The following is a 27,298-nucleotide window of genomic DNA, read 5'->3' as shown; positions in this document are numbered from 1 at the left end:
TCAGTGTTGAGGGAAGCATTTTATTGGGTATCACAGTTGGAAACTCACTTTGCCAGAAAATGTGTTACAGGTTTGAAGTTTTCAGTTTTATTGTCATCTTATACTTTCCTCTTCTATTTCATTATACCAAGAAAAAAAAATCCATGAATAACGTGTTATGTAATTCTTATACAGAAAGAGGACTTTGACAGTTTATCATTGAAGTATAACAGAACCTATATTGACTCTTTTAAGATCTTTCATCTTATGAACAGTCAGGTTCCCTTTAAAAATAATCCAAACATGGAAAGTTACAGAAAGTAACATAGAGTTATTTTGGTGAACTCCAAGTCTGCTTTTCAGTACCCTAGCAACAATGGAAGACCCAGAGGTAGTATTATCGGTTACCCTTATGAGTAGTTTCAGAGTCGTTTGCTTATGTAGTGGTTGTGTTCAACCTGTCTTGTGTCCTTAAAACTTGATTTTGTTATACTTAACAATTCTTGCCTGTGCAAACAACTTCCTAAACACATTCGTTTTCCTCACTTCTTTGGAAAGGCTCCGCTTGATCCAGTTGTATGATGTCAACTTACCTAGCTGCCAAGCTTCTAAGCCCATTCAATGAAAACAAAGTATTTGGTGAATGTATAAAATAAGTGCTCCGAAGCTGAGCGTGATATCCCGAATTATGGGATTTTACATACAATCCAAGATTAGAGGGAAAAATGAAAGATTGATGGAGCTGTGTGAGCACAGTTAAGGTGTCCTGGTTGCATGAAGCACAGTTTGCAATGAGTTTGTATGTCAGGTTGGAGTTTTTATTCAATAATGTCACTGTAAGTTTGCTCCTTGTGATAAAAATATTCAAACTAGTTCTTAGCCTGGAATGCTTTGAGATCTCACAGTAAGAAACTTGTCTACTGGCACTATCTTCAAGGAATCCAGTTGAACTCATACAGAGCAGTTCTGGATGTGACTTGCATGAGAGATATTGGAGCCTACCTGTGCTTTTTCCAGTCCAGGGCCTGTACTGAAAAAGGCTGGAATGAAGGGCCAAGCAGTCAGGGCGCATAGTTCAGGGGGTTATGTTTGTTTTTAGAGATCAGAAAGTTTAAAGTATGTCAGTAATTCCAGATTGATGCGTTTCTGATGAACTTAAGTTATTGGCAGCATCTCATGCTGTACTCCAATACCTCTTTGCAAATGAAAGAGGCTGGAAACTGTTAGCTTGCAAGTTAGTATCAATTAGCCTTTCTCAGGTGGACAGTGAGGAATTTTTTCTGTCAGCATCCTAAAATTCCAAACTAGTCTGTCAATGTCAGCGATGGAACATCACTCAAGTAATAAATGCCTTTTTTAGCTGGTAGAGTTTTTATGTATAAACTTTCTCTTTTCCTATTCTAATTTGTTGTCCATTATCATAAGCCTGTGAAATATTCATTCACTAACTGATGGAACTGTTCATTCTTCTCATTTGCACTTCTTGGTGTGCATGTTTTTGGAATCTGTTTTGGGGCTGCTCATCTAAACACTTTTTGTTTCCCTTCTCATTTGTTGATATCTCCTGATCCTGTATGGCAGTAGTCTTGAGTGCAGCCAGAAAAGTTGTTCAGACCTGATCTCCATCTGTTCTTACTGGCATTCAGACTATCTTGCAATAAAAAGCCTAACTTCCTCTAAAAGCAGAGCAGCTAAGAAGCATGTGACCTGTCAGCTGGTGTACTCTTGATTCAGAATTGAAGGACTGTTTGATTAAATGCAAGCTTCCATGTAAAGGTGAGCTTTGCTCTCTGTGCTGCCAGTTAACAGCCTGGCTGTAGGACACTGCTTGCTGAACAACATGAGCCTGGCAGCAGGAGAGTCTCTCTGCAGGATGCTCAGAGGCAGATCAGTTAGAGTCTAGCTGTTAGATGGGTGTAGAAAGGTTAAATGAAAAGTAGTATTTAATTTTGAAAATGGTCTTTTTATTGACAAAAAAAAAAAAAGGTTTTATCTTAAATTACAACATCTGTAGAAATGGTCTCTTTTATGTGTGGTGCTGAATGCTAGTCTGGACGTGTGTCAGATTTCTAGTAAACCTTATGCATTGTGGTTGAAAGAATATGACTTCTGTTAAGAGCAAGCAGACTGTTACTGTTTAGATGTGGGCATTAGAGGAACTTGAACCTTTGAAGAAAGATGCATTCAAGGATCTGTTAACCCATTCCCGTCCAGGGGCTGAACCACATACAGGTGATTCCACAGTGAGTTTGAAAAGGCTTTAAACTTTTGTTGTTTAGAGACATGACTTAAAGGAAACTGGGAAGCCTAACACTTGCAGGACACGAGGAGACTTCTACAGTGCCTAGAAAACAGGGATTTCTTACAATTAAACTAGGATGGACTCCAGTGTTTTGGTGATGAATACCTTGTCCAGTTTCGGTTCCTTGGATTTTGCTTTGAGCCACAGTGCAGGAAAACTGCTTGAAGATAGTATTTTAAGACCTGTAGAGAACTTGCTTCTTTGCTTCTTGAAGCAGATATGTGATAAAATATTTCTGGAATTCAATAGTTGTTTCTTTCCTGGTTGTGCTTGATATGCGAGCTGTCATACCTAATAGTAGTCTGCTAACTCAGCTCAGGCTTTATTAGCTGAACTTGATTCTTCCACCTTGTGCGTTGTGGTTATTCTGATGACAAAGAAAAGTAAGGCTCAGTCATACTTGTACTGTCTTAGCGTTATCAAAGGAGAAGGACAGAGTGAGCTCTGGAAAGTTGTTTGATACATGGGAGCGGTTTAGGTATGATCAGCTGGAACTCAACAGACACTTTTATCAGGCTTAGGAGAAAAAATTCACAGCAGTCTTTTACAAGTATTTTTTTGTGCAGATTTTACAGTTCTATACACGTGTTAAGTGCACTGACCTGGAATTCAGGGGCAAATCTGCTGAAGCTGCAGAGAGCACAGGAAACAAGCTCAACTTTTCTCACCTTAATCTCTTTGCTGTTCTGTACCATCATATACTGTCCATTTTGGGCAGGGGATAATTTCCCCCAAAAGGTAAAAACATTATCTGAAAACAGGCTTTTAAAAAAAAGTAATTGCTATTTTATTCTGTAGTGGATTTTTTTTCTGTTGAATTTAACGTTGAAAAGATTGACACAGACTGTTTTGAAATCTTGTCTCATTGTCGTGCTTTACAAGTCTTGATGAAAGGGTTTTTTTCCTTTTCTCCTTTTCCTCAAAAAGGAGAGTATATAGTGAGCAGTGGCTCAGTAATATATGGCAGTTTGTTGTTGAAAAAAAGAAAATTCTTTAGGTGCTTATTTTGAGGGGGTGGTTGTTTATTTACATGTAGTAAGTTTGTGGCATACCATGAAGACAGTGGGCCTTTGCAGCAGTATTTGTCTTATGAGACCTATGATACACTTTGGTGAAGGTAGGTAAGCGTATTAGCCTTAGTTTTCATTGTTTTCATTGTCCTGAAAATATGGTTTTCAGTCATCTCCAAAAGTGAAAGGATGCCTTTTAAACCTGTTAGTAAATTACCACTTGTTTGCTCTTTAGTGATTACTTTCAGATTTAAGAAGTCATGAACTCTGAGAAGTGATAAGAAACTATTGTTTTGCCGTCCATTTACTCTTAGGGACTGAATTTAATTAATAATTAACAGAGGAGTTCAGGAATGGGCTTAGGGGGTGGATTTGGAGATGAACAGCACAAAGTTGATTTTGAAATTCTTCTGTAACAAATAGTTTTCTGGCATGCTGTGATTAGTGGCTGCATGTTTGTTGTCTTTGAAGAAATAGTTTGTGAGGCATCTATCATATCAGAAGCCACTGTTCCAAATCCTGCTGTTTCTTTCTGACTTGCAGTAATGACTGATACTGCTTCACCAGTTTTTACTTTATTTAAGGAATTGTCATTTTTTTCTTTAAATTTAAACTTTCAGACTTGATCTAGAACAAGTCTGGTCTGTCAGTTAGATGAGGCTCACTGAGCACTCTCCTTTGCTCTGAAGTAGAGGCTTAAATCTCTTGGGAAGGGTGCCCATCTAGTGATATTTACTAAAATCCATTCTGCCAGAGGGATTGCTAGCCAAATAAATCTGAAAGCCAAAAAGAACTGCATCAGAGAAACTATTAATGAAAGGACTGACAAGATAACTGTAGCTCACCAGGCTCATTCTTCCTCATATCTTGTGTATGTGGTTTTGCAGAGATAGGTTATATTGATTAGGTCCATAGCTTGTGAAAGAGCACGGCTTCACCTTAGATCTTTCTTTATGAAGAATGCTTTTAAGAACTGCGTAGTTGACTCATAGAAGTATGAAGCCAAGTTTATCTTGCCAAGATCTATATTTGAATGGTCTTGATTGAGGCCATGTATCTGGAAAAGCTTTGTGGCATGATCTGTCTTGGATCAGCATTAATTCTATACGCGCTGATGAAGGAGAACAAGGGATGAGGAATGCTAGTTATCTGTAGGTTTCACACTTGAGCTGTGGAAGGGGGAGCCGAGGAGGCCAGGGGTGGCTTCACTGTTTTCATGAACCAGAAATCAAGAACCATCTGTTCAGTCTTGAAAAACGTAGGTTGTTGGTTTTTTATTGTTCCTCCCTGCTCCCTCATCTTTTGCAGGCTTTCCTTTCAACTGGATACCGTGATATGTTCTGAATATTTGAATAATGTTGACTGGGCAGGGGGGTGTTGGAGGATGTCTATCCTTTACTAGATGTCAAGTTGTATTTCAGTGCGGGCTTCTGTGTTGGGAGCTGAATGCAGAATAATAAAAACGCTGTGCACTTGAAATGACCATGAGTGTTGTAAAGTGCCGAAGTGTCAAACACTGAATGAAAAAGATTGAATTTCTACTGATTTAACTCAATTAAATACATATAAATAATTACAAGGGGATCAAGACGGTCTTGCTGTTGATCTCTCACCTAGGAAGGTGTCATCTGGCAACCAGTGATAGCAAGAACATTTTTACATTCCTGCACAGCTTTATTCCAGCCTAGTTGGCAAGAAGAATCTGTATTTTTTTCAGGGTGTTTCTCTTCCTCCCCTCCCCCTTCCTTTGCTGTTTATATAATTAGATGCTTTGCCATGCCATGAATGAACTGCAAAGTAATTGAGAAAGGAGTTTCCTGCAACGGGCAGGTTGGTTCTAGCAGGGTAGGTAGGTTGCTTGGTTCCTTTGTAGCTCATTTTGGAGTTGTATTTCTGGTTTTTCATGTGTGCTCCTTATAGCTTCAGGTCCAGTGTGATTGATAGGATCAGGGGCCAGTATTCGAGAGGAGAGTACAGTACAGCTTTCAAGCTTGTGGTTGTCTAGCCTTGGGGTGAGCGTAGAAATCTAGGATTCTAGTAGACTGGTTTGTTTGCGTTCCTTTCTCAAAATGGTCTCTAACAAAGCTAACGGAATGGTGCCATATCCTCTAACCGTGGGCCCCCACTGGGGGTTCATTGCAGGCAGTGATTATGCCTGCAGAGTATCTGTGGTGAATAAACTCGTCGCCTGCTCTTTAACCCACATTGTGTTTTGGAGCCATCCTTTTTCAACCAGTGTTTTTCTGCCTTGCTTTAGTTTTGTTTTGCCTGAAAATAAGTGATGACTACTTCAGTAGAGAGATTTAACAAAGATACTTGTGTGTGTTAAACTTGAGATCTTGTTGCTGCTTTCTATAGTTTGTGAACTGGCAAGTTAAAAAGCTTAATCTTGTTATTTGTATTCTATCTGGATTTTAGTATGAGTTCAGTCTTACAGGAGGAAAAATCTGTGTATCATTTTCTAACTTGCACAGAAAAAAATGCTAAAATAGCTTCTCAGGGCAGTGAGGAGACTTGTAAAATTTATGTAGATGCTGCCATTTAGCTGTAGATACCAAACCTCTAAATATTAGGAAAATGGTCCAAATGCTGTTTATTGCTGGCAGAGTTTTGACGTAGTTATTCCTTTAAATGGGTGTGGCAAAATAAAAAAAAAATTGTTTATGTACTGATAAGCAGGCTGCTTGCTGAAAGGGAAGGCGTGCTGCTAAAAGTAGGCTGCAGCCCATAAATGGTTGTTTTTCCATATTCCTATTAGATGTGGCTTTTGTATTCTCTCTTTTTCAAAGCAGTTCATAAAATAGAGAGAACAAATGTTCTTCAGCAATGAGGAGTTGCAGTAGTCTTCTGACTTCTGATTCTGGTATAAGGTGGTAGTTAATTGGGGTGGGTTAATTACCCATTCAGCAATCACTTGTCCTGCACTGTTCAACAAAGGAGATTGTTTTGAAAGATCAGCTTGTTGAACTCTAATAAATGCAGAATGGAGTTTGAACACTTCGGAATACCAAAACCTGCTGATTTCTGGAGCTGACTTCTATGTTCTTCTGAGGATGTCCATCCTTCTAGTTATCAAGCGTTCAGCCACTTACATCTTCTTCAAATCATAGTAAAGACCCACACACATGATTTGTCCCCCCCTCCCTCCTTAATTCCTCTGACTCTTTTGTTATGTGCTCCTTAGATCTGAGCAGACTGAAGATATGCAGCTGTATGCATTGGTTTGAGGGGTGGTTTTACGGTATTAGGTGGTTAAAAGATATCAATACATAGAATGGAACCTAAGTGGGACTCCCATTTGAAACCTAAGGATGTTCAGTTACAGAGAAGCTCACTAGCATGAGAAATTTCTCTTTGTATCTCTTCTTTTCCTCAGTGCAGAATGCTTCATAAATAATTGGTGTAAATTTTGTAATTGCCTGTGTCAAAAAGCTAATCTTTGGGAGATGTGCTGTTATTCTTCCTTTTTGTGTGTTTATGCTGTTTTCTAAGCTGCTTCATGTTGTGTTACCAAAGTGAAAGAGTGGCTGAGAATAGAGGAAGTGAGTTCAGTGGCTTCCATTTTCAGCGCAGCATACAACTGACAGCTTGCATCTGCCACAGGTCAGAGGTGGTTTGAAGATGAAGGTGACTCTTTCCTTAAAAATCTCAGAATGTATGGGTTCAAATGCTGATTTTAAAGCCATAATGGTCTTTGAATTTTCAGTTAGTTCGCCTTATGGCTGACTTGATGAAAACAAAGCCACATGGGTGGTTTTGCTTTATTTTTGTTTTATATTGAAGTTCTCCAAGTTTTCAGTAAAAATGGCAGAGTCTTGGCCTTGTCACATAAGGGAGATGTTTCATAAAGTCTGTAAAGGAGATCATGTCCCATTTAAGGACTGCAAAGTTCAGATCTAGTTTTTGCTACCTACTGTGTAGGAAAGCTTGATAATGTGTAAGGTCGATAATTTTATAAAATCAAATTGTGTTGTTGTTAAAGTAATTTTTTCAGTACCATACAGTTCCCATAAATATAATGGAGTATCTGCTATCCTGATATTTTGAGTTTTGAATAGGACTACAGGATAGCATTAGTTCAGTTACATGCAAAAATGACTGTGGGTCAGGTGTATGTGTGTACAAGGTGGAAAAAAAGATGTTTACAGGTTCCACCTTTGTTTTGAATGTCTGCGGGTTCAATTTTTTCTGATTCTTTATAAATAATGGATCTGCACTTATGTCTTCATTAATGTCAAACAATTTACATTTTTATGTATATGCACATGTGCCTGTGGCACTGTTCGAGTGAGTAACTATAATTGTAATAGGATCTTAAAATAAAATGGGGGGGGGGGGGAAGGAGCTCCAGGAATTAAAATCTGACACTACCTGTAGTAACTTTATTGTAAAGGAGTAAAATGTTCCTTATGCAGGTGAAATATATATAATGTATGCGAATATATATTGTTATGTAATAGAATGTGTGGTGCCTAATTAATGTATACATGTAAAATATCTGAAACTAATGCAGGTAGCGTATGGAAAGATATTCAACTAAGAAGAATGTATTTGTTGATTACGACGGTGCTCTAAGAAGTTCTGTAGCCTGTCAGGTTTACCAATCGTACTCCCTCTTAATTTCATTTTTTTTGTGGGTCTGAACAGAAAAAAATCTTCTGAGGTACTTTATCTGATACGCAGATAAATGCTATGAGTGAGCTGATTGCCATTACCTATGATTTCAAGATGTTCAACCCAGGTGCAGTATTTTGTAAGGGTCAGATAAATGCTAAGAGTAGATTAAATGTCTTTTGTTCTGTTTTTCCTTTGTTGGTTTTCAAGTGTCTTTTTTGCCCATTATATTTCAGATATTCATTCCTAACACTATAAAAGGTATCTTGGAGATCTTACAGATAATAAACTAGGCCTCATAATTGCTATTTAATTTTATTGTTAGCCATAATTCAGACAGTACAGTCAGTGGGACTGAAGAGAAATGGTGCACTGCATGCTGTCTTCAGCAGCAAAGTTGGCATGCGTTTCTGATCTGGCATTTTCCAGCTAATGTAACTGTGAGGCTGTACAACAAATTACTTACTGGGATGTCTTTTTGGTCTTGGGTTGTTTCATTTGGTTTTGAATGTTTTGCCATAAAATAGCCTCCTCCTTTTCCTCAGACTTTTTGTGAGGTAGCTCTTTTCATTATAGTTTACCTTCTCTCTGGCTATGAAGATCAGGTTTTTATTTTAGTGTGCAATTGCTCTGAAATTTTAAATACACAGGTAGTTCTGATAGCTTCCACAGATACCACTACATGTTAGGGTGCCATGGTAGCGGGTACTTGAAAATTGTAAGAGTAGATACTCTAGTCTTCTCTTACCAATCTTGTGTAAAACTTTTGAGCTAATTATTGCATTTTTATCAAATACCTATTTGCATGATGTCTCCCAATGCAGGTGAACTTTTCTGTAATACTACTACAGTTTTAAGGGAACTTTGTTTCAAGTAACACCTGGGATATGCTTGAAAATTAAGATAGTGTATCAGCATTTCTGGGTCAGCTCTTAGAATACTGTTAAGACAACCAGACATATGGTCTTGCATTGACAGACTACCTAGAAGAAATCTCACAAGACTATGATTATTTGCTTTGGGAGACCTAGAAGGTTCTGGTTCAGATTGTCTTAGATACAAGGCACTAGTTCAGTCTCTATCGAAGATTCTTTGAAGCTTTGGTTTTCCATCCAGTTGTGCTCAGTACTTTTTAATGAAATTAATTAATGAACCTTCTCAGGAGACCTGTTTCTGTGAAAAAGCTGTCCTCCGCTGACAGATCATGAAGCAGTCTAATATATTGTTTCTTCTAATTTTGTGTGTGTGTTATGAGGTATGTGTATAATCCTGCAAGTTAAATACTCAAATGTGCTTTAACTTTGTTTCAAAGGAAGAACAAAGAGTTTGGAGAATGGGTATGTGAAAGGGTCAGAGGTGGCAAGGTGAGTCAGATGGTCAGTCTTGTAGCAGAACGCAGCCAGGGCATTGTTGCATAGCTGTGTTTATTGGAATAAAAAGAAAATGCTTATATAAGCTGTATTGACAGGATACTTCATGCAACTACTGCAGGTATGCTGGCAACAATTACCTGGCAACAATTAGTGCTCTTCATCTGGGGCTTCTGACCAGGCAGTTGAACTCGATGACCTCTTGAGGTCCCTTCTAAGCTGAATTAGGCTGTGATCCTTCGATTCTGTATGTGTATGTATTACATATGTGTATGAAGACATGCAGTAGTGGCACATGGTTGTCTAAGAGGAGGAGAGATTTTACTGGACACTAGCACAGGCTGTGTGTTTGTGCTGGACTGGTGAAATGGTAGACTTACTAAGCTGTGCAGAAGGCTTGCATTGTCACGCTCATGCTGGTGCTGTTACTCATGCTGGTGAGGTTGAAGTTGGCATGCGAATGTGCCTGTGCTTGTCATACTTGTTGCTGCTTTTGTCTGAGGAAACGAGCTTAGGGAGGGGAAGAGCAATAGATTCCCTTCCTGATTTGTCCACTTATAGGTGTTATCTTCCAAGAGGTGATGATGGAGTCCATACACTGTCTATTGTGCTGTTACCATCTGCTGCCCAACAGAGATGATTCCCCATAGAAACCAATATTTATTTTAAACAAAACCCCCACAGTTATTCATCTAGGCAACTTTCAAAGCTTCTAAACCTTTTTCCCATTTGATGAAAAATCTCTGAAAGAACAGGGAATAACATTTGTTTGTTTGCTCAGGAGTGTTAATAGTGTTAGAAATCTGAATTTCTACCATATTAGAAGCTTAGCTGGCAACTGTGCTGAAAAAATGTATTGGTATATATTGGGAGTGTGTATGCTCATACACACCCTTGCATTGATCTAAAATATGTCTCCATTCTTCTCTGTACCAGGAGAAGGAGGATAGGCTTACTGCATTGCAGAAATTGACCTTTGTTTACCTTTGTTTAAAAAGTAGTCTTTTCAAAGTTTTTTGTGTTTCCTTGGGGTTTTTTTGTTAGTTATAGAAAAACATTCCTGTAGAACAATGGTCTGAAAGATAAGAGAATTATGAAAGGTAAAACCAAATCTGTTTCAAACTACAGTCTTTGTTCTAAGGCCGTTATTTAAGTTATCTACTATTGTAAATGTGAAGCCTTTCCAGAGGACATTTTCTTAATATTAGCTGTAGTTGGTCAGGAATATTCGCCCTTATCCCAGAGTAGCCTGCGGTTCCTTGGCAGCCTTGGTGAATAACAGAAGCTGTAAAGCTGACTTTGTTTGCTGTGAGAGGATTTTCTCAGAATAGAAAGATATGACTTTTGCTTGTGGTAGTCTTGCAGTTTGTTCTCCTCTGATGCCCCTCTGTTCCACCTCTCTCTCCAAGGGATATCCATGGAGTTTGCGGTTTAAGAAGTCCAGCAGTGCCAATGTCATCCTATGCTCCAGCACTCCCACGTGATGGCATTAGGAGTTGTTGGAAGTTAAAATAGCCTTTAAAGCTCTGATTCACCTGAAGTAGCTCGAGGGAGAGAGTTTGGAAGCCTGACCTGTTTTGTTGATGACGTTAAGTGCATGTATAGGATTGAGGGATGTGGGTTTCTGCTGAGGAGCCCAGAGGAGCTTTCTGTTTAAGTTTTTTCTTCAGGGGAAACTTAAATGTTGCCCTCTGAATTCATCAGACTTTTGTGAAGGGTTAGATTAGCTGCCTATGTCTGTGATTAAATTGCTTTTGTTTTATCTATCTGGAATTTCATCTCAAATCAATAATAGATACTATTTAGCATGAATGACTTCTGGAATCCCAGGCTCCAAGCACGTCTCAAAATGAAGCTAATTTTTCTGAAAATGAGTATTTTATACTTTAGCCAGTCCTCTATCTTAACTCTGATGTGGTAGTGAATGGCAGTATGGCTATCTTTGAACAGTCTGATGCTTTTTGCTTCATTATTTCTCTGAAGGTGGTGTGGGGGTTTATGATTTTTGTTTTTTTTTTTTTTAATGGAGCAGAGCAGCGTTGAGCTCACTGTAGACAAAGGAAAAGTTCCTCGTTTTTCTTGCTTTGCTGCTCAGTAACAGCAGTATCTTGTATATTTGCAACATCTAAAAATCTGACTCTACAGATCAGCATGAATCTGCTGTACTACTTCATGTTCCCTCCTTTTGTGATAGCACAGATGACAGCTTGGTACATCTGAGCAGTGTACTGACCTGCTGTAAATAAAACTGATAAATCAAACAGTTAACTCTTAGATCAGTTTCCTGATTCATTTCATCATATTGTGGAATAAATTCTGGTAGACGGGAAGAAGCAACAAAAAGGGCCCAATAAAGAAATGAGGTTGCCCATTTAACCTAGCCTTTGGGCTAGGTTAAAGTAGCAATGTATTTTTCCCGGTAAAGATTTTTATCCCCATTTGAAAGACCATTGGTGTAAAGATGTTTTGTTTCATTTCATTTTGATACTGGAATTTTTTGTTTTGCAGGGTGGTCTGTGCCTTGGGTTGAATGTCTGCCTTTGCCAGAACTGTCACTTCTGCTGGTTCTGAGTTTTGGAATGCGGGAAAGGTTTAAAGCAAAGCATCCTTTCATGTTTTCAGATGTTGCTGTTGAATCAGAGGGATTTTTTGTCTGTATGTTTCTAGATCATAGATTGATTTGTGCAATGAGTTGCCCATTTTTGGCAGCAGTAATACGTTTAATTCTGTTGCTCTGCAAAGCATAAGCACATCTACCTTACCTCTTAAAAACACTCTTCTGTAAACTTTCTTACTATGATCTGAAGTTTTGTGTTCTTAAACTGTGGAGGGAGTCATCCTTATCCTTCAGAAGACACTGCTGTGGATTTCGGATAAACAAGGTTCTCTAGGCAGCCAGGTAGCATGCTTTATCTTGAAGGGAAAATGAGAATTTTTGCTTTTTTGTGTCTCTCTTGGATTCTTCAGTGGAGCTGAGAAATTTGCAATATTTGTATAATAATCAGTCTGCTGGTCTTAAGAGTAGTTCATTAACAGAGACTCCAGTACTCCAGTACCCCAGTTTTGGTACTCTGCTCCAGCCTTCTTATTCCTCCTTGGAACATCTCTAGGTCCCTTTTGCTCTGCTTTGTCAGCACTTTTAGCTGACCTGAAGACGCCTGATTTTTATCATGTCTCAGAATCTGTTGGTGAACACCAGATCAATCCTGCGGTCCTCTTGGAACTAGCTTTGTGCTCTTATATTTGATAGGATGCTCTGTTGGCCCGAGGCTGTTGGCCAGGTAGAAAGCCCAGCCTTTTCTGCCTGGGTGATGAAATTGGTGCTTCTGTGCCAATAATTGCATTCCACAATCATCTGAATTACCACACAGATCGGATTAATATTAAACAGCTTTATTCTTTCATTTTAAAGGGGTTTTATGTGAGGAAAATGAAATGAGGTTTGTACATAATTCCCTCCTTGGTGAGGCTTGTTTACTTTTGACATAATTGCATAATATATGTCCTGTAACTAATAGCTGAGTTAGAAGTTAGTGCAGGAAATACATTTATCTTATGCGAGCTTTCTAGTGATGATAAACCTGGATGATGTGCTTCTTGGGAAGTTGTGAGGGCTAATAACTTAGAAGTAAATTAAATAACTCGTATATCTTTTTTCTTTCTTTTTTCCCTAGAACCATAGAGCAGACCCAGAAGAACTGTTCACAAAACTGGAACGCATTGGGAAAGGCTCCTTTGGTGAAGTCTTTAAAGGAATTGATAATCGGACACAGCAAGTGGTCGCTATAAAAATCATAGACCTTGAGGAAGCAGAAGATGAAATAGAAGATATACAGCAAGAGATAACTGTTTTAAGTCAGTGTGATAGTCCTTATGTAACAAAATACTACGGATCATATTTAAAGGTAATGTATAGTATTGCACAAAAATTTGCTAGCACCCAGTTGTTTTGAATGCTGCTAGGAAAAAAACCTCCAAAATTGAAGAAAAGTCACCTTGCCAACTTGACCTTTTTTTAGTAGTTTTTTTATCTTGTTTGAACAGAGCTTTTCATCTTTTTTGCTCCTTTTGCTGCTTTCACTTTGAAGCTGGAATTTGCATAAAATGGCTAGAGAATGAATGAAGCTGATAGAGCGTTCCTTGTGTCATTACTATTGCTTTTGGACCTTGGTTTTCTCTCCTGCTTCTGCAATCTCTAGTGCATTTGTGGGCTTCTGGGGAAGAAAAACACACTGTCATTGCGATAGAAACAAAAACCTTTCTCTGATTTGGAAAGACAACCTACACCATGTAGAGATGTGTTGGTAATGATGCAGCATAGTAGGCCAGGGAAAAAGTAAAACTGACATCTGCTGTTATGTAAGCACTGTGTGAAATGTTATGGAAGGCATCATTTATAAACACAAACAACAGTGAAAATGTACAGAAATCCAAAATGTTGAGCAAGCCTTTTCAGCTAGCTAAACTGTCCAGGTCTGATTACCTTTAATATTGCTTACATGATCTGCATATGCATTTTAGATGAATTTTTAAGAAAACTGAAAACATTTATTAGAAGCCAAAGTGTTAACCATGGTTAGAACTATCTCAGATATCGGGAGGGAGGTGCTTTGCTTGCATTTGGTTTTTTGTTTGGGTTTGGTTTGCTTTCTTAGGATTGGGGTTTTTCTTGGTTTTGTTGGTTTTCTGTGTGTGGTGGTTGTTCCCTCCTACCTCCCTAACCCTCAGCATTTCTGTCCTCTTAAAGTATAATGGATTTTTGACATTATTCTAAAGAAAGATTTTGGAAACATTCCTGTGTCACACTTGTGCTGTGCCTTTCAGTGATACTATAAAAGTATTTGCAGAATTTATTTAGTATTCTTTGGAGATTCTTTCTTTTTTATATTGCCAAAGTATTCCATTTAAAATATTTTAATGCTAAGTGGGTACTTTAATTTTATGTACTGCAAATACTGAATTCTCATTATAACTAAGATAAGACAGCTGTAGAGGCTTTGCTGTTTACTTATTTACTCAGTATTCTCTGGGTTCTTCATGCTGAAGTAAACATAAAATTTGTCACTGATGTCCCATCTTTCCTTCTCTTCACTAGGCTCAATCCACAGGACTTCTGTTTCCTTTGCTATTAAGCGATAGAGCTCTGAGATGCAGTAGAATTTACTTTCCCACATCATAGTGTATTAGGACAAGTGGGTCTCAAGATAACTTTGAATTCAGCCAGCAATGGTCCCCTGGAGCAGTGCACAAATGGTACTGCAGACCCAGACATGATCAATCTTTTTTAGTCTTTTATTTGTTTGTGGTGAGCTCAGTCCTAACTATTATTGTCCTGTGTGTCCATCATTTTAACTTTGTATTGTAAAACCTCAGTTCTTTGCCCTGAAGTACAAATAGGTTAAGGTAAATCTTGTAAAATGTTTTTGCTTGGAAAAGTGTTGAATTTAACTTCAGAACTAAATAGCAATTTCACCAGCTTTAAGTGAGGAAATGAAACCTTGGTTAGGTGGGGATTTGTTTGGTTTGGTTTTTGGTTTGTTTCGATTTTATTGAAGGGTGGTGGGCAGAGAAAGCTTTAAGTCATGAATTGAATAGGGAAAGAAAACAGTCTTTTCGTTATTACAGCTACACAGGTACTGAAAACAAAAAGGGCATCACAAATCTGCCTAAGCATCTGTGCATCACAGCAGTTTGTCTGTGGCCTTATGCGAATCATTCACTTTTTACCCCTTTTCTTAGCTATGTAGGTATAATTACTCTATCAGTGCTATGAAACTATCCGTGTCTAGTCAGGGTTTCTTTTTAAAACTTCCTGGCAAGTATAGGATCATGTTAGTGCTGCAACACTTCCCCCCACTCTTTGCATTCTTTCCATTTCTTTTCTAAATGGATAAATTCTGAAAGATTAATACTGATCTCCTGTTTTCTTTTCACGCTTCTAATATTTTTGAGGAAGGAAAATTTCTGTATGTGGAGCTTGGGGAAGTGTTTGTGGAATTTTGGTTACCTTCCCATTCCTTTAAGAAATTCCTCTTTAAAAAAACCAAAACAAAACAAAAAGCCCACTAAACTACAATTCACAGGAATATTTTTCATCCCAGACTGCTGCCTGCTGTTCCCCAAGCAAGCAAATATAAATGTTCACAAATAAAAGATTAATTTTAGTTCTGTAATTAAAAATAATTAAATAAAACAACTGTTTAAGTAGCTACTTGACTCTTAGTTTTTCTTAGGCTAGTTTTATCCTTGACTACTAATACTAGGTTTTTTAGCTTGAGATCCCTCAGAAGAAAGAGTGTATTAGCTTTGTTAAATGTGCGAATAATCTTTTATGCTGCCTTTTCTTTTTATTAATAGCAGGTATTTTGAGAGCTGTATCTGTCTGCTTTTTTTTTTTACTTAATTGCTGTAGCTGAATGGCTGTCAGATTAAGTTTTTAGCTGTGTAGTACTTCCTTAATGATTTAATTTCTCTATATACTGTAGACATCTCTTGGAGACAGTGAAATAGGTACAGTTGTGTACCAAATGACATTATAATTAAAGGTTAAAGAATAATGAGGGCAGATTCTGAAAATTGAGACATCTTCTTTCTTACAAAGCAAACTTCTTGGCTGCAGAGATTAATAGCAGTTGGCTATGGATATGACTGGTATGAAGATCACATTAAATGTCCCGTAGGCTTGCTGGTGAACCCTTAAGTTTTATATATAAAGAACACTGAAAATATTCCTACAAATACCTTTTAAGGTAGTGACTAAAAAGAGCGTGAGCATAGAGTAAATGGAAGTTATCTCAAAATTTAAAAGTTTTCTTTTTCCCTTTGCATCTTGATTTATAGGAAACCAAAACAGTTGAGTCAGTCTGTTCTCTTTCAGATCATGCTCATGAAATAGAAATAATATGTAGCTTTCTGTGAAGCTCTAGGGATGGCATTAGAAATGTTTGAGTTTTTCGTGTTTAACTCACGGACTTAATATTTTCCTGACTCTATACCAAGGTAAACCCTCCGTGCAAAGACGTTAGTGTTGCCTGCAACACTTTATTTATATTTTTAGTTGAATAATCTAGATCTGATTTAAATCTTCAAATGCTACAAGATTTGATGGTGTTTTCTTTGAAGAAACTGCAGCCAAGACCATGTGTTGGCTTCAGTTTTTTTCATGTAGGCCTCAGCTCATCCAGTTGAACTGTAAGGGAACATCCTCTGTTGTAACATTCTTGATTTTTTTTTAACCAATTTTAAGCAAGCTTTGAATAAACAGATTGTTCTCATCATTGCAGTGGCTGGGGTGGCCCAGTCTCCAGGAGCCTGAGGCTTACCAGCTACATGCAGGCTCTTCCAGGCCATTCCGGCTGCTGAAAGGGGGAAGGAGAAGAGTCTTTATTTCAATTACTTGACTTACTAATTTGTAACATAGTCAGCTCATCTGATGCAATGCAAGATACTAGTGTTCTCCAGCCTAGCTGCTCATTAGCTACAGCTTGTACATCTGACTTCTAAATGTGGTTTTAAAAATATAGGCAGTCTCTAAATTACCTAACAGCGCAATGTTATTTGTCTGTTATCAGATATTTTACTCCTTAAAAACCATCTTGGTACAAGATGGCAGTGTCTACCTCCTTGAGGTTCTTGGGATAAAGCTGATGCCAGTTTTCAGTTATTGTGACACAAAGGTGTAAAACCGCCATATCTTTGTAATTTGGGGTACCTGTATGTCTTGTATTTTGGAGCTTGAACGGGAGTTTGTCATTAAAGTAATCTTAGAGGTTAAATGTTAGTATTTGTTTTCTTAAACTTTCGTTAGGTGTCTGGCAAGAGCAGTAGTCTTTTTCTAAACATGTTTGTAGGTGGTGTACAAGCATATACATAGTCAAAGAATGTAATATAATAAACACATTTGTGTATGGTAGTAAAATGTTTTACCTTTATATTGTCTTTCTACAAATGTGTGTAGAATCATACAAACTTATTTGCATTAATGCAACTTTTGTGGCTGGAAGATAAATCCTGATGTAGCTGTCTGTAGATGTTCATATTTGTCAGGATCTAAATTTGTCTCTTCATCCTGTATTGCACTTTGATTGCAATTAACAGCACATCTCAATAAATAGAACATTGGTTGGGGAGGGTGCCCTTGAAAGAGATGAGTGTTCTCATCAAGCCTAGTGGCTTGTAAAAGTGTTGCTAAGTTGTCAGTTCAGGCAAGAAAAAGATAAAGAGTATTAAGTTACCCTAGTTCTAGCATGTTTTGGTTATGGAAGTTCATGAAGCTTGATAGAATACTTGAGCTGTCTTTCCATCTGATCCCATATAGAGAGAAATCTTCTTGATGACTGAAATTTCATGATTGTTTTCCTTATTTGCACCATCTACCCAAGGGGTTTAAATATCTGTCCTTGTAACTATTGGAGCCACCTGGGCTTACTCTTCCTTTTGCCAGAGAAGCAAGCCTGAAGATTATTCTGTTTTTCAACTCCTATAGTAGCATCTAGATATTTCCATCAAAATTGTACAGCACTTTGTGCAGCAGAGCTTTGAGACAAGATACTGTTTGTTCTACATTGTCTATTTATATTTCGTTGACCTAAATAGCTAGGAAGAAGGTTGTTCATGCCTGGCTAGAAAATATCCACACCCGGTTACGGTGGATAGTGGCAATTTCTTTGAGACATTATTTCAGAAACACAGGACTTATTCATTTTTGCCCTATACTGTTTTCAAGTAACAGTCAAATCCTCCAAGCACGTCTGGTAACCACAATGTTTGCCTTAAACTGAAGTTCCTTGCAGGTCTTCTCAGCTGACAAAGTTGGGCTTTATAAAAACTGCTAAAATTAGCCAGCCCTTCCCTGCTGATCTCATAATATTGGAATAGACTGTCATAAATGGTGTGGGTTTTAAATTCCGTATAAATCTAATAGAGCACACTTTGTTGAGATAATTGAATGTGGTACTTCCAGAAACTGCACCTTTATTTGCTTGTTGAATTTTCTTCAGATTCCTGTCACTAGTCAAGCAATTAAGTCAAGCACAGCATACAGTGCAGAATGCAAGAGGCTTTAAGAAGTATTTCTGCCATAAGTTTGTGCTTTGTTACAAGGAACTAGCACTAATATTTGCTGGAGACTTAAACAGCATGCGTGGTACTTCACCCTGTCTGGTTTAGTTGAGTATTTTTAATAACTGACTTTTATTTTAAATTAAAAAATGTTTTTATTCACAGGATTTTTTTTTTAAAGTAGTAGCCTGTAGTAATATTTGGGTTTCTTCTGAAATAAGAGGAGACTCTGGCAAGAAGAGAGCAGAAGGATCCCAGTTTTGAAACCTATAGTCTCTAGATGAGATACCAAATCTTTCTGGTTTTGTTTCTGTGAGCCAGCCACTGTTTGCAGCTGAATACCAAAGGCAAATTCAGTGTCTAGAAGTCATTGTTACAAGAATGTTCTAGTTGTTAAGACATCTCCACAAAGGAAGTGTAGAAACTTATGTCCTCACAATGGTTGAGATTCGCATTGCTCATAGTGAAGGAATACATCCACTTTGCAATATTACTAAAAATAGTTAGAACAAATTGTAAGATTTGACACCTAAGGCACACTTTCAGTGGAATTGTATTGTGCTTATCTTTGACCGATTTCAAACCTCTGATCTGAAAAATTCAGAAACCCAACCGGTTTTGTAGGATTCCAAGTCCAGCAGTACAGTTTCTTCTGGCTGGTGGTTGTAGTGCTGTTTTGTACATCAGAATTGGAGCTGCTCCTGTGATAGCTGCCATGTTTTATGGTAGGATGTGAGGCCTTAGGTGCACACCTGTTCAAGGACTGCAAGTTCATGCTTTTTGCTGGACTTGGCAACTTTAATTTGGAGCTTGTGAACATGTTAGATACACATTTGCACAGTTACCACGGAGGTAAGAGGCGCCTAGCAGCAACCTCCATTAAGTTTTAAATTTCCCTCGTCTTTGAAGTGTGTTCATGCTCACTCACTTGTTCAAAAGTAATTCTGAGTATTTTCCTCAGATGAGAGGTGTGGTGATGCTACAAGGAAGTTTCCTATAAAAATTGTGAAGCTTCACAAATTACTGGAATTAATAATTGTAGTGCAAAGGCAACTTTTTGTAAAAACTGTAATCTTGCATTAAAACGCTCCATTTAAACTTAACAACCAAATCACTTTTTTTCCTCTTAAGTTCTGTTCCTTAGGTGGAGTAATTTTAGATGCCACTTAGTGGAAAATGACTGGGGGAGGGGAGTGGTGGTGGTGGATTGTTGCTTTTTTGAATACAGAAGTCAAACTTTAATTGACATTTAGATGTCTTGCGCAGGAGCTCTGTCATCATTCTACAAGAAATAATTACACGTAACTTCGTGATTAATAGAACTCTGCATTTGCATTCTCCTATCAGTATCCTGGTAGTCTATTGAAATATATTTATTTTTTTTTTACGGTAGCCTTGGACTTCTAATAACTCATGCCTTCTTTTACAGGGCACAAAACTATGGATAATAATGGAATACTTGGGTGGAGGGTCAGCTTTGGATCTTGTAAGTATATGTTTTTTTTTTTTTTTTTTTTTGCATTATAAGCACTAGTGAACCTTATTTCGTTGTGCTTTACAGTCTCTTTGTAAAATCTGCTCCCTGGAGGTGTCTGTTTCGTTACTACTACACTGTAGTGTTCCAAAAAGTGTGAATTTGAATGGTAGCTCTGTTATATTGATGTTGATTTTTTGCTGTTTATATCTAAGAATTAAGAAACATCCAGTCAAATGTGGTGGGTTTTTTCACTTTTGTATGAGGAGAAGTACTGTTCCACTGTGGTGGATTTTGGGGGTTTGAGTTGTCTGTCCATCCCCTGTCCCCTCCCTCCAGTAGAGTATTCGTTACACTTGAATTAAAAAAATGTTTCCTCTGGGATTAGGTCTTGGGAATGAGTGAAATGTGTGCCCACAGAGTACAGTTAATTTTACACCGGTTAAAAGGTGTTGGGTTTTCCATTTTCAGGTATTTTCAGTTCATCATGAAAGTGCCTTTTACTTAAGATAGTGCAGCATTCGTGGTGGAGGTAGCTTAGAGAGTACAAGAACACAGCCCTCTGTATGTGGATGTGGTTTCCCCAGACTTTCAGTACAGCTCTGCCTGGGCTGTAAAGCTTAAGAGACCCACCCTTTCCTGTAAGACAATATAACTCAGTTTTTGGGTTGTGTGATTCTAAAGGAAAAATATCGTGTCTTCGATGTTATGAAATAGTGTTAATTATGTATTTGCTAACAGTGGTCCTGTCTGCAAGAGTTGAAGTATGTGCTTAACTTCACAAATCTATTTAAACTTCTGTATGAAATTATATCACATCGGCTCAGCTACAGGGATGCAAAAGCACAGTAATTGTGTAGCATGTAGTATAATAGTTTGTAGCACTGGAACTTAAACTTTTTGAGAAAGGGGCTGTCAGTTACTCTTCTTTAACACTTTTGAGTAATTTATAGTTTTCTGTGGATTGTCAGAAACAGTGAAATAGCTTTTACAGGATAGTTGAAACCACTGAACCTTTATAAGAAAAAGACTTTAAGTTTTACCTCATTTGCCTTGCTTTGCCATACCGTAATTTCATGGTATTCTCTGTTTTAGTGCTGTGTTGTAGGTTTGGGGTTTTTTATAGCAGAATCTCCCACCTTAATTGCTTCTGGTTTAATTACATAGTTCTAATGCCCAGAGCTTGCTCTTATTTCATACTAGCAGCTTTTAGTAGCACGTTATATTCCTCAAGCAAAAGCAAGCATGGAATCAAAAATGCTGGAACCAGGAAAAAAATGCATTGTTACAATTAAGAAACACAGTCAATAGACTGATTTATTTTGAAATAAACTTAGTTTCTTAATTCATTTAGTCTAAAATGCAAAAATGTTTGCTATTTATAGGAAACTATAAAGTGGAAAGCTGTAGTGGAAAGCTAATTCTAGCTTTTCATGTGCATTAAATGCCGACAGGAGTGCATAGTGTATGTGCTAGAAAAGTAACAACATTTTCATTGTATTACCAGCAGAGGAGATGTGAAGGTGATCATTCCAATGGCACCTATTCCTGATAGAATGTTGACATACTTAATTGACTGTTTTATGGATTCTGTTAGTTCTTGACCTTTGGAAAAAAAAAAAACCTTTCAGGTTTAAAATATAATTAAATCAATAACAAGGGAAAAATTAGACCCAAGACCGAAGTTATTTCAATGTTTCTTTTCTCCAAAGCTGCGTGCTGGCCCATTTGATGAGTTCCAGATTGCTACCATGCTAAAGGAAATCTTGAAAGGTCTTGACTACCTGCATTCAGAGAAGAAAATTCACAGGGATATAAAAGGTATGTAACATCTTAAATGTTACTTTGTTAAAGCCTTTACAAATCATAAAAGCAGTATTCAAATTTAGATGTTATTTTTCCTTGGCAGCTGCCAATGTCTTGTTATCCGAACAAGGCGATGTTAAGCTTGCTGATTTTGGAGTTGCTGGGCAGCTGACAGACACACAGATTAAGAGGAATACCTTTGTTGGAACTCCCTTTTGGATGGCCCCTGAAGTTATTCAGCAGTCAGCATATGATTCCAAAGTAAGTATGAGAGCAGAATACATTTTCTTTGTATCTGCAGGTCCAACAGAAATTACGTTCGTTTTTGTGGTGTTAGCTCTGTCAGTATGGAGAGAAAAAAGTGGATTTCAAATTGCAGGGTTTCAAATAATGAAATTTAAAGTACAATTAAATTGGTTTTATATAGTAGTTACATGTCACCATACTCACATGCAAGACCCTTGTAACCTCACCAATTAAACCGATGCTTTCATGTTAATGTTTTTTCAGAGAAATTCCCTGGATTCTTTCAGTGTTGTGGGCTGATTCGGTCGTTTGTTTTTAATTTCAATTTAATGTTTCACGCTTAATTCAAACAGTTATAAAGCTTTTGCAAATAAGAGTGCCTCCAGAACTTATCAGCTTATTTAAAGATAAGGTGGTAGCTGAAATTTTACTCCCTTCTCAGATTTTTATAAACAGCTCTGGATATAATTTCTTTAATGGTGTTTCTGAGGGCCTGTGTAATGCTGCAGGTTTTGGCACAGGTGACTGGTATTGAGAAAAAAAAAAAAGTAACTTGAATTGCAGGATGAGTATCCCTGGCAGCATTACAGTACCTTGTGCATTTCTTTTTCACGGGAGCTGTTGATGGGTGATTGCAAAGGAGAGTTTCCCTATGTGAGCTAACAGTAGAAAACCTTCTCATTTTACGGAGAATTGGAAACTGCTGCTAGCAATGATAATAAAGAGGGAACAGTCCTGTCTTCTCCCACGCGTATTCTCACTACACGACCTAGAGCGTGTGGTTAGAGCAAAGGCAGTGTGCTTTGGTACTGGCATTGGTCTTTGTACACTGTGTGGATGCAACCTAAAATAGGAGCAAGAAATCTAAAAATCTTGGTATATGCAAAGCAATATTTTCATAGTGGTTTTTTTTCTGAAATAGTAAACATGTAACTGTACTTGTGGTATGCGTGGAAAGAAAAGACTATTGAATATCCAAGGTGTCCTGAAAATAGTCACACTCCAGGAGACTTTCCCAGGATCCTTCAGACTGGAAGGGATTTGTGTACATATCATAAGGGTTTTTGCTGATAAGGAGGAGCATGTGCATGAAGTCGTAGTTCTCATGTTTATGGTTTCAGTTGCACAACTGTAACATGTAATGCTCCCTAGGGCATTTTGAGAAGGCACTCTGCTCCACTTTAAAAATGCGTGTTGTCCACTTGAAGTGAGACTGTTTCCTCTTCTGCTTGCCCTGTGTATAAATCAGCTGTACCATCCCTTCATTTACATTCTGCCAGCAACCTAATCTTTTGCATTCCGCTTTTTCTCGATGTGTTGCAAGAGCAATGCCCTCTCCCTTTTTCTTCCTATGCCAGAAGTCTGGTGGGAATGAACAGAAGATGCAAGCCTTTGGGTAGGACAGCTGAAGGGTTTTGGACAGGATACACTTTGATTTCTAGAGTAATATTGATGAATATTTTGGCGTCGGGACTCAATTTTAACCTTTCTCCTTCTGTCCCTACTTCAAAATGGCAGAAACTAAAATACAAATTCATACATTTTTGTAGGGACAGAGATTTAAAAGCCCCATCTCTTCTTTCAAAACATTTTGCACCAATGTACGATTATTGGTTAAGATATTTCAGTAATAAACAGCGAGCTACTTTAATTCTTCAATAGTGAATACAGATATTTTAGTTCTTGCAGATAGTAAAGGAATATTGCAAACTGTAACCTGTGTTTACTCTATGGGCAACTTTGGTTTATGATTTCTGTGCCAAGTCTAGTCAAACGTTGTCAGCAGTAACAATTTCATTGACCTTAATAGCTATTGTAGCTCATCTAAAAAGATGCAAGTAATGTGCGAGATGCACTTGGGAAAGATCTCTAAATTGGAAACATATTTAAGATATTTTGATACAAGGGCAGAATTTGTTTCTAATGCTTACCGTTAGCTAAAACCAATACCACTTCATAATTCTGAAACTTAAGCTGTGAACTTGGTGTTTTAGGTTGTTGGTGTTGATAATTTTCTAGCTAAATTCATCAAGCAGTCTGTTAGGAAGTAAGTGAAGTGATCACATGCTGGATTTGATTCAGCTGTCTGCCTTGTTGCTTTAGAGTGAGGTGTCAAACAAGGATGGATACCTCAGTGTATCTACAGTTTAAAAAGTAACATCAACACACAGCGTTGCTATCTAAAAAAAATCTGAATTAGACACAAGAAATCTGTGGCAGTTTGTAGGGAAAAAAAATTCAAGGAAGATTAATATTTGGAAGCTTTTTCTAAAAGCATGTGTGTTTAGATGCACTTACCGACAGTGTTAGAGCAGTATGCTGCAAAAGTGATGTTGTAGTTGTCTGTCATTAAAGACTGATTAAGTCAGACAGGTCTTTGAGAATTACTGCCTTCAAATATTAGAAAGGAGTCTTTAGCACTACCTACTTAGACAAAAAATATTTTCTATAGCCGCAGTATATGTGAAGATCTTGGTTATTACATGCTTAGTCATGTTAGCCCTTAATTTTTGTACTAAAAGTAACTTCTCCCATTCTCAGGCTGACATCTGGTCATTGGGAATCACTGCTATTGAACTAGCCAAAGGGGAGCCTCCGAACTCGGATATGCATCCGATGAGAGTTCTCTTTCTCATTCCGAAAAACAATCCTCCAACTTTACTAGGAGAATTCAGTAAACCTTTTAAAGAATTCATTGATGCGTGTCTGAATAAGGACCCAACATTTGTGAGTAGATATACATGTGTGTCTGTATAGATGTTTTGGTTTTGTTTTCTGCTCTCTCATGCTTATTTTTCTGGGGTAGTTGGTTGAAATAATTTTAGAGACTATACTTTCCACTGTAAATGGTAGTGGTGCATTTTAACAGTTATGTCTCCATCCTGGTGTCTCTTGTTTAAATTACTGAAAGGAGGAGGGAGAATGCTGAAAGAAATGATGGTGGCAGATGCAGCTTCCTAAAATGCACTCAAACCTAGGATAATGTCAGAAGAGAAGCTTTAACAGAGGAGGGAATCCTAAAGCTTTTTCTCCAGTAGAACTTCTGCTGTCTGTCTGAATTCTGCTTACAAGGAAATGTTGCAGTGGAGAATTTTGATTAGTCATTTTCCTGGGTGTGTACCTTCTAGCGCAGAAGGATAAGCAATATAGTCTGTATGTCATTTGATCATATTTTTAGAACGCTTGTAAATGTGTGCTACTGGCTTTTCTTGACTTCCTGTTTCTTTAATTTCCTGATACTATGAGTTAGCTCTAGATGTTGGTTGTCTTACTAAATCTCCCCTATTAACATTTAAAATCATGAAATGTTAGCATAACATTAAATATTTAAGTGTTTCTTACAGCGCCCTACTGCAAAAGAACTTCTGAAGCACAAATTCATTATGAAAAATGCCAAGAAGACTTCCTATCTGACAGAACTGATTGATAGGTTTAAGAGATGGAAAGCAGAGGGACATAGTAGTGATGAAAGTGATTCCGATGGTTCAGATTCGTAAGTTTATTTTCAGTTTAGTCTCTTTGGGGCTTTTTTAAAAAAATCTTACTAAAGTAGGTATGTTGCAGTTTCTCTGTGTAATTAACTCATTTTCTGTAGCTCTGTCTGCATTCCATGTGTTTTTCATTGACTTCTTTAAGGAAAACCCTTTGTAAGAACTTAGACTAATGCATAAGTCAAGCTATTTGCTCATTATTGTTTTAAACTTTCTCTCTCTGAACTCAGTTTCAGTTCTGTTTAAGCACTGTGTGTTTCCTAGTCTAGGGCTAGTGGTTATACCAAAAATAATTAGAAATATTGCAGAGCAAGGTTGAGGTGTATGAAGAACTTTGCACAATGCCTGTGGAACAACATACATTCTGTAAGTCTCTTGCTTTTCTGGATATCAGATAACTGTTTTAAATGGGATGCCATGGAGAAGGTAAGCTTTATGGGTAGATAACATCTTCTGTTTGCTTTGATCAAATTTCAATTTATTCAGCCTCTGAAGTTTTTTTAAAGTTCAGTTAATGTTTCAATACACGCTTTTCTTCTTATTTTAAGGACTACGGAACTAATCCGTCTGGATTTATCATGTATCTGGGTTACCTATGCTTGCCTAGTGTTCTGTTGTGGCTAATATTATGTACATTCTATCCTTTTTCTTCAGGGAGTCCAGTAATAAAGAAAATAACTCTCATCCGGAATGGAGCTTTACTACAGTTCGAAAGAAGCCAGATGCAAAGAAGCTGCAGAATGGAACGGTATGTACAGTCTGAAAACTTATTCTTTCTAAGTGCTGGTGTAGCCAGTGTAAAGCAGATAGTGATAAAATGTAGTAATTACTTTTTGTACGAACTGACTATCCTTTCATAGTTTGCGAGATGATGCTTCTTAGTGACAATTCCTCTGCGCATGTCAGCCTTAAGTGCAAAAAATATCACGTACTAACACATCGGTATCTGTTCACGGAGATCTGAATTTTAAAGACTCGTATAATATTAGAGAGGAAAAACTGAACTGTTTTTCTGACAATATATGACACGGTTTCAGATGTGTCATCAGGCATCCGTTTCTGCATTGTGTAACATATACTGTGCCCTCATTGTTTTTGTAATGCATTTTAAGCACTTCGAATTTAACTGAACTTTCGAAATCACTTGTCTTGTGTTAACTGCAGGTTATACTTTGTATAGGAATATGCTAATGTAATCCTTATCTGTTAACTTTTAGGATCAGGATCTTGTTAAAACCCTGAGTTGTTTAACTATGATAATCACCCCAGTGTTTGCTGAGGTAAGTCTTGGCTCTAAACTTCTTTGAAAGTATTACCCAAGTGTCTGATAAGTCTTACAAATTTTGTCTGTTTTGGTTTGCTGCTCAGCTCAAGCAGCAAGACACAAATAATGCTAGCAGAAAGAAAGCAATTGAGGAACTTGAGAAAAGCATCAATATGGCAGAAGCAACGTGTCCAGGGATCACAGATAAGATGGTGAAGAAACTTATGGAGAAATTTCAGAAGTAAGTTCTGGAGTTTGTTTATGCATTGTGGAAAAAAAAGTCTGTTTGAAAAGAAAAATTTTGAATTAAGTATTAATGCACAAGAAAGGTTAGTTGACACTGATCTTCGTATGTTGGGTACATTTGAGTAGTTTAGTTATAAGTGAAAGATCTGCTATTTCCCATGCTTTAAACTTTTAGCTTTGGTAGTTTTTTGTAGCCCTTCTGTTTGAGACTAAAACCTGTAGTAACAATTACTATGTCTGTTTGGTCCTCTAGTGGTGCAATTTGACTGTAGTTGTTACACCTTGCTTGTTTTAATTTAGCCTGCAGTTCTGTCATGAGCATATTTATAGCAAGTAAGGGAGCAGGAGAATCTTCAACATCGTTTTAGTGAATATTTTCTCAAATGTTACTTCTGGTGTTTTTTTCCTATGAGCTGCTGAGATGGAGGCGTGTACT

The 27,298-nt window shown here is 37.5% G+C and overlaps 1 protein-coding gene across 2 annotated transcripts in view; it reads left to right on the top strand.

The window, feature by feature from the left end:
- The window catches only part of STK26 (serine/threonine kinase 26), a 32,210-nt gene that overhangs the window by 2,914 nt on the left and 1,998 nt on the right, over positions 1–27,298 (top strand). Inside the window, exons 1-10 of one of the 2 annotated variants that reach the window (XM_054075697.1) lie at positions 11,883–11,930; positions 12,950–13,180; positions 19,765–19,821; positions 21,522–21,630; positions 21,719–21,876; positions 24,403–24,588; positions 25,206–25,354; positions 26,007–26,100; positions 26,570–26,632; positions 26,721–26,857. In XM_054075697.1, coding sequence (XP_053931672.1) covers positions 11,898–11,930; positions 12,950–13,180; positions 19,765–19,821; positions 21,522–21,630; positions 21,719–21,876; positions 24,403–24,588; positions 25,206–25,354; positions 26,007–26,100; positions 26,570–26,632; positions 26,721–26,857 — 1,217 coding nt within the window. In that variant the 5' untranslated portion in view covers positions 11,883–11,897. Of the gene's footprint in view, positions 1–11,882; positions 11,931–12,949; positions 13,181–19,764; positions 19,822–21,521; positions 21,631–21,718; positions 21,877–24,402; positions 24,589–25,205; positions 25,355–26,006; positions 26,101–26,569; positions 26,633–26,720; positions 26,858–27,298 lie in introns of those variants that run through there. The other variant, XM_054075696.1, reaches the window with a different exon arrangement.

This window comes from Cuculus canorus, chromosome 10 (assembly GCF_017976375.1).
Source record: "Cuculus canorus isolate bCucCan1 chromosome 10, bCucCan1.pri, whole genome shotgun sequence".
Taxonomy (NCBI): domain Eukaryota; kingdom Metazoa; phylum Chordata; class Aves; order Cuculiformes; family Cuculidae; genus Cuculus; species Cuculus canorus.
The sequence above is the reverse complement of the archived record's forward strand: the minus strand, read 5'-3'. Positions and strand labels throughout refer to the sequence as shown.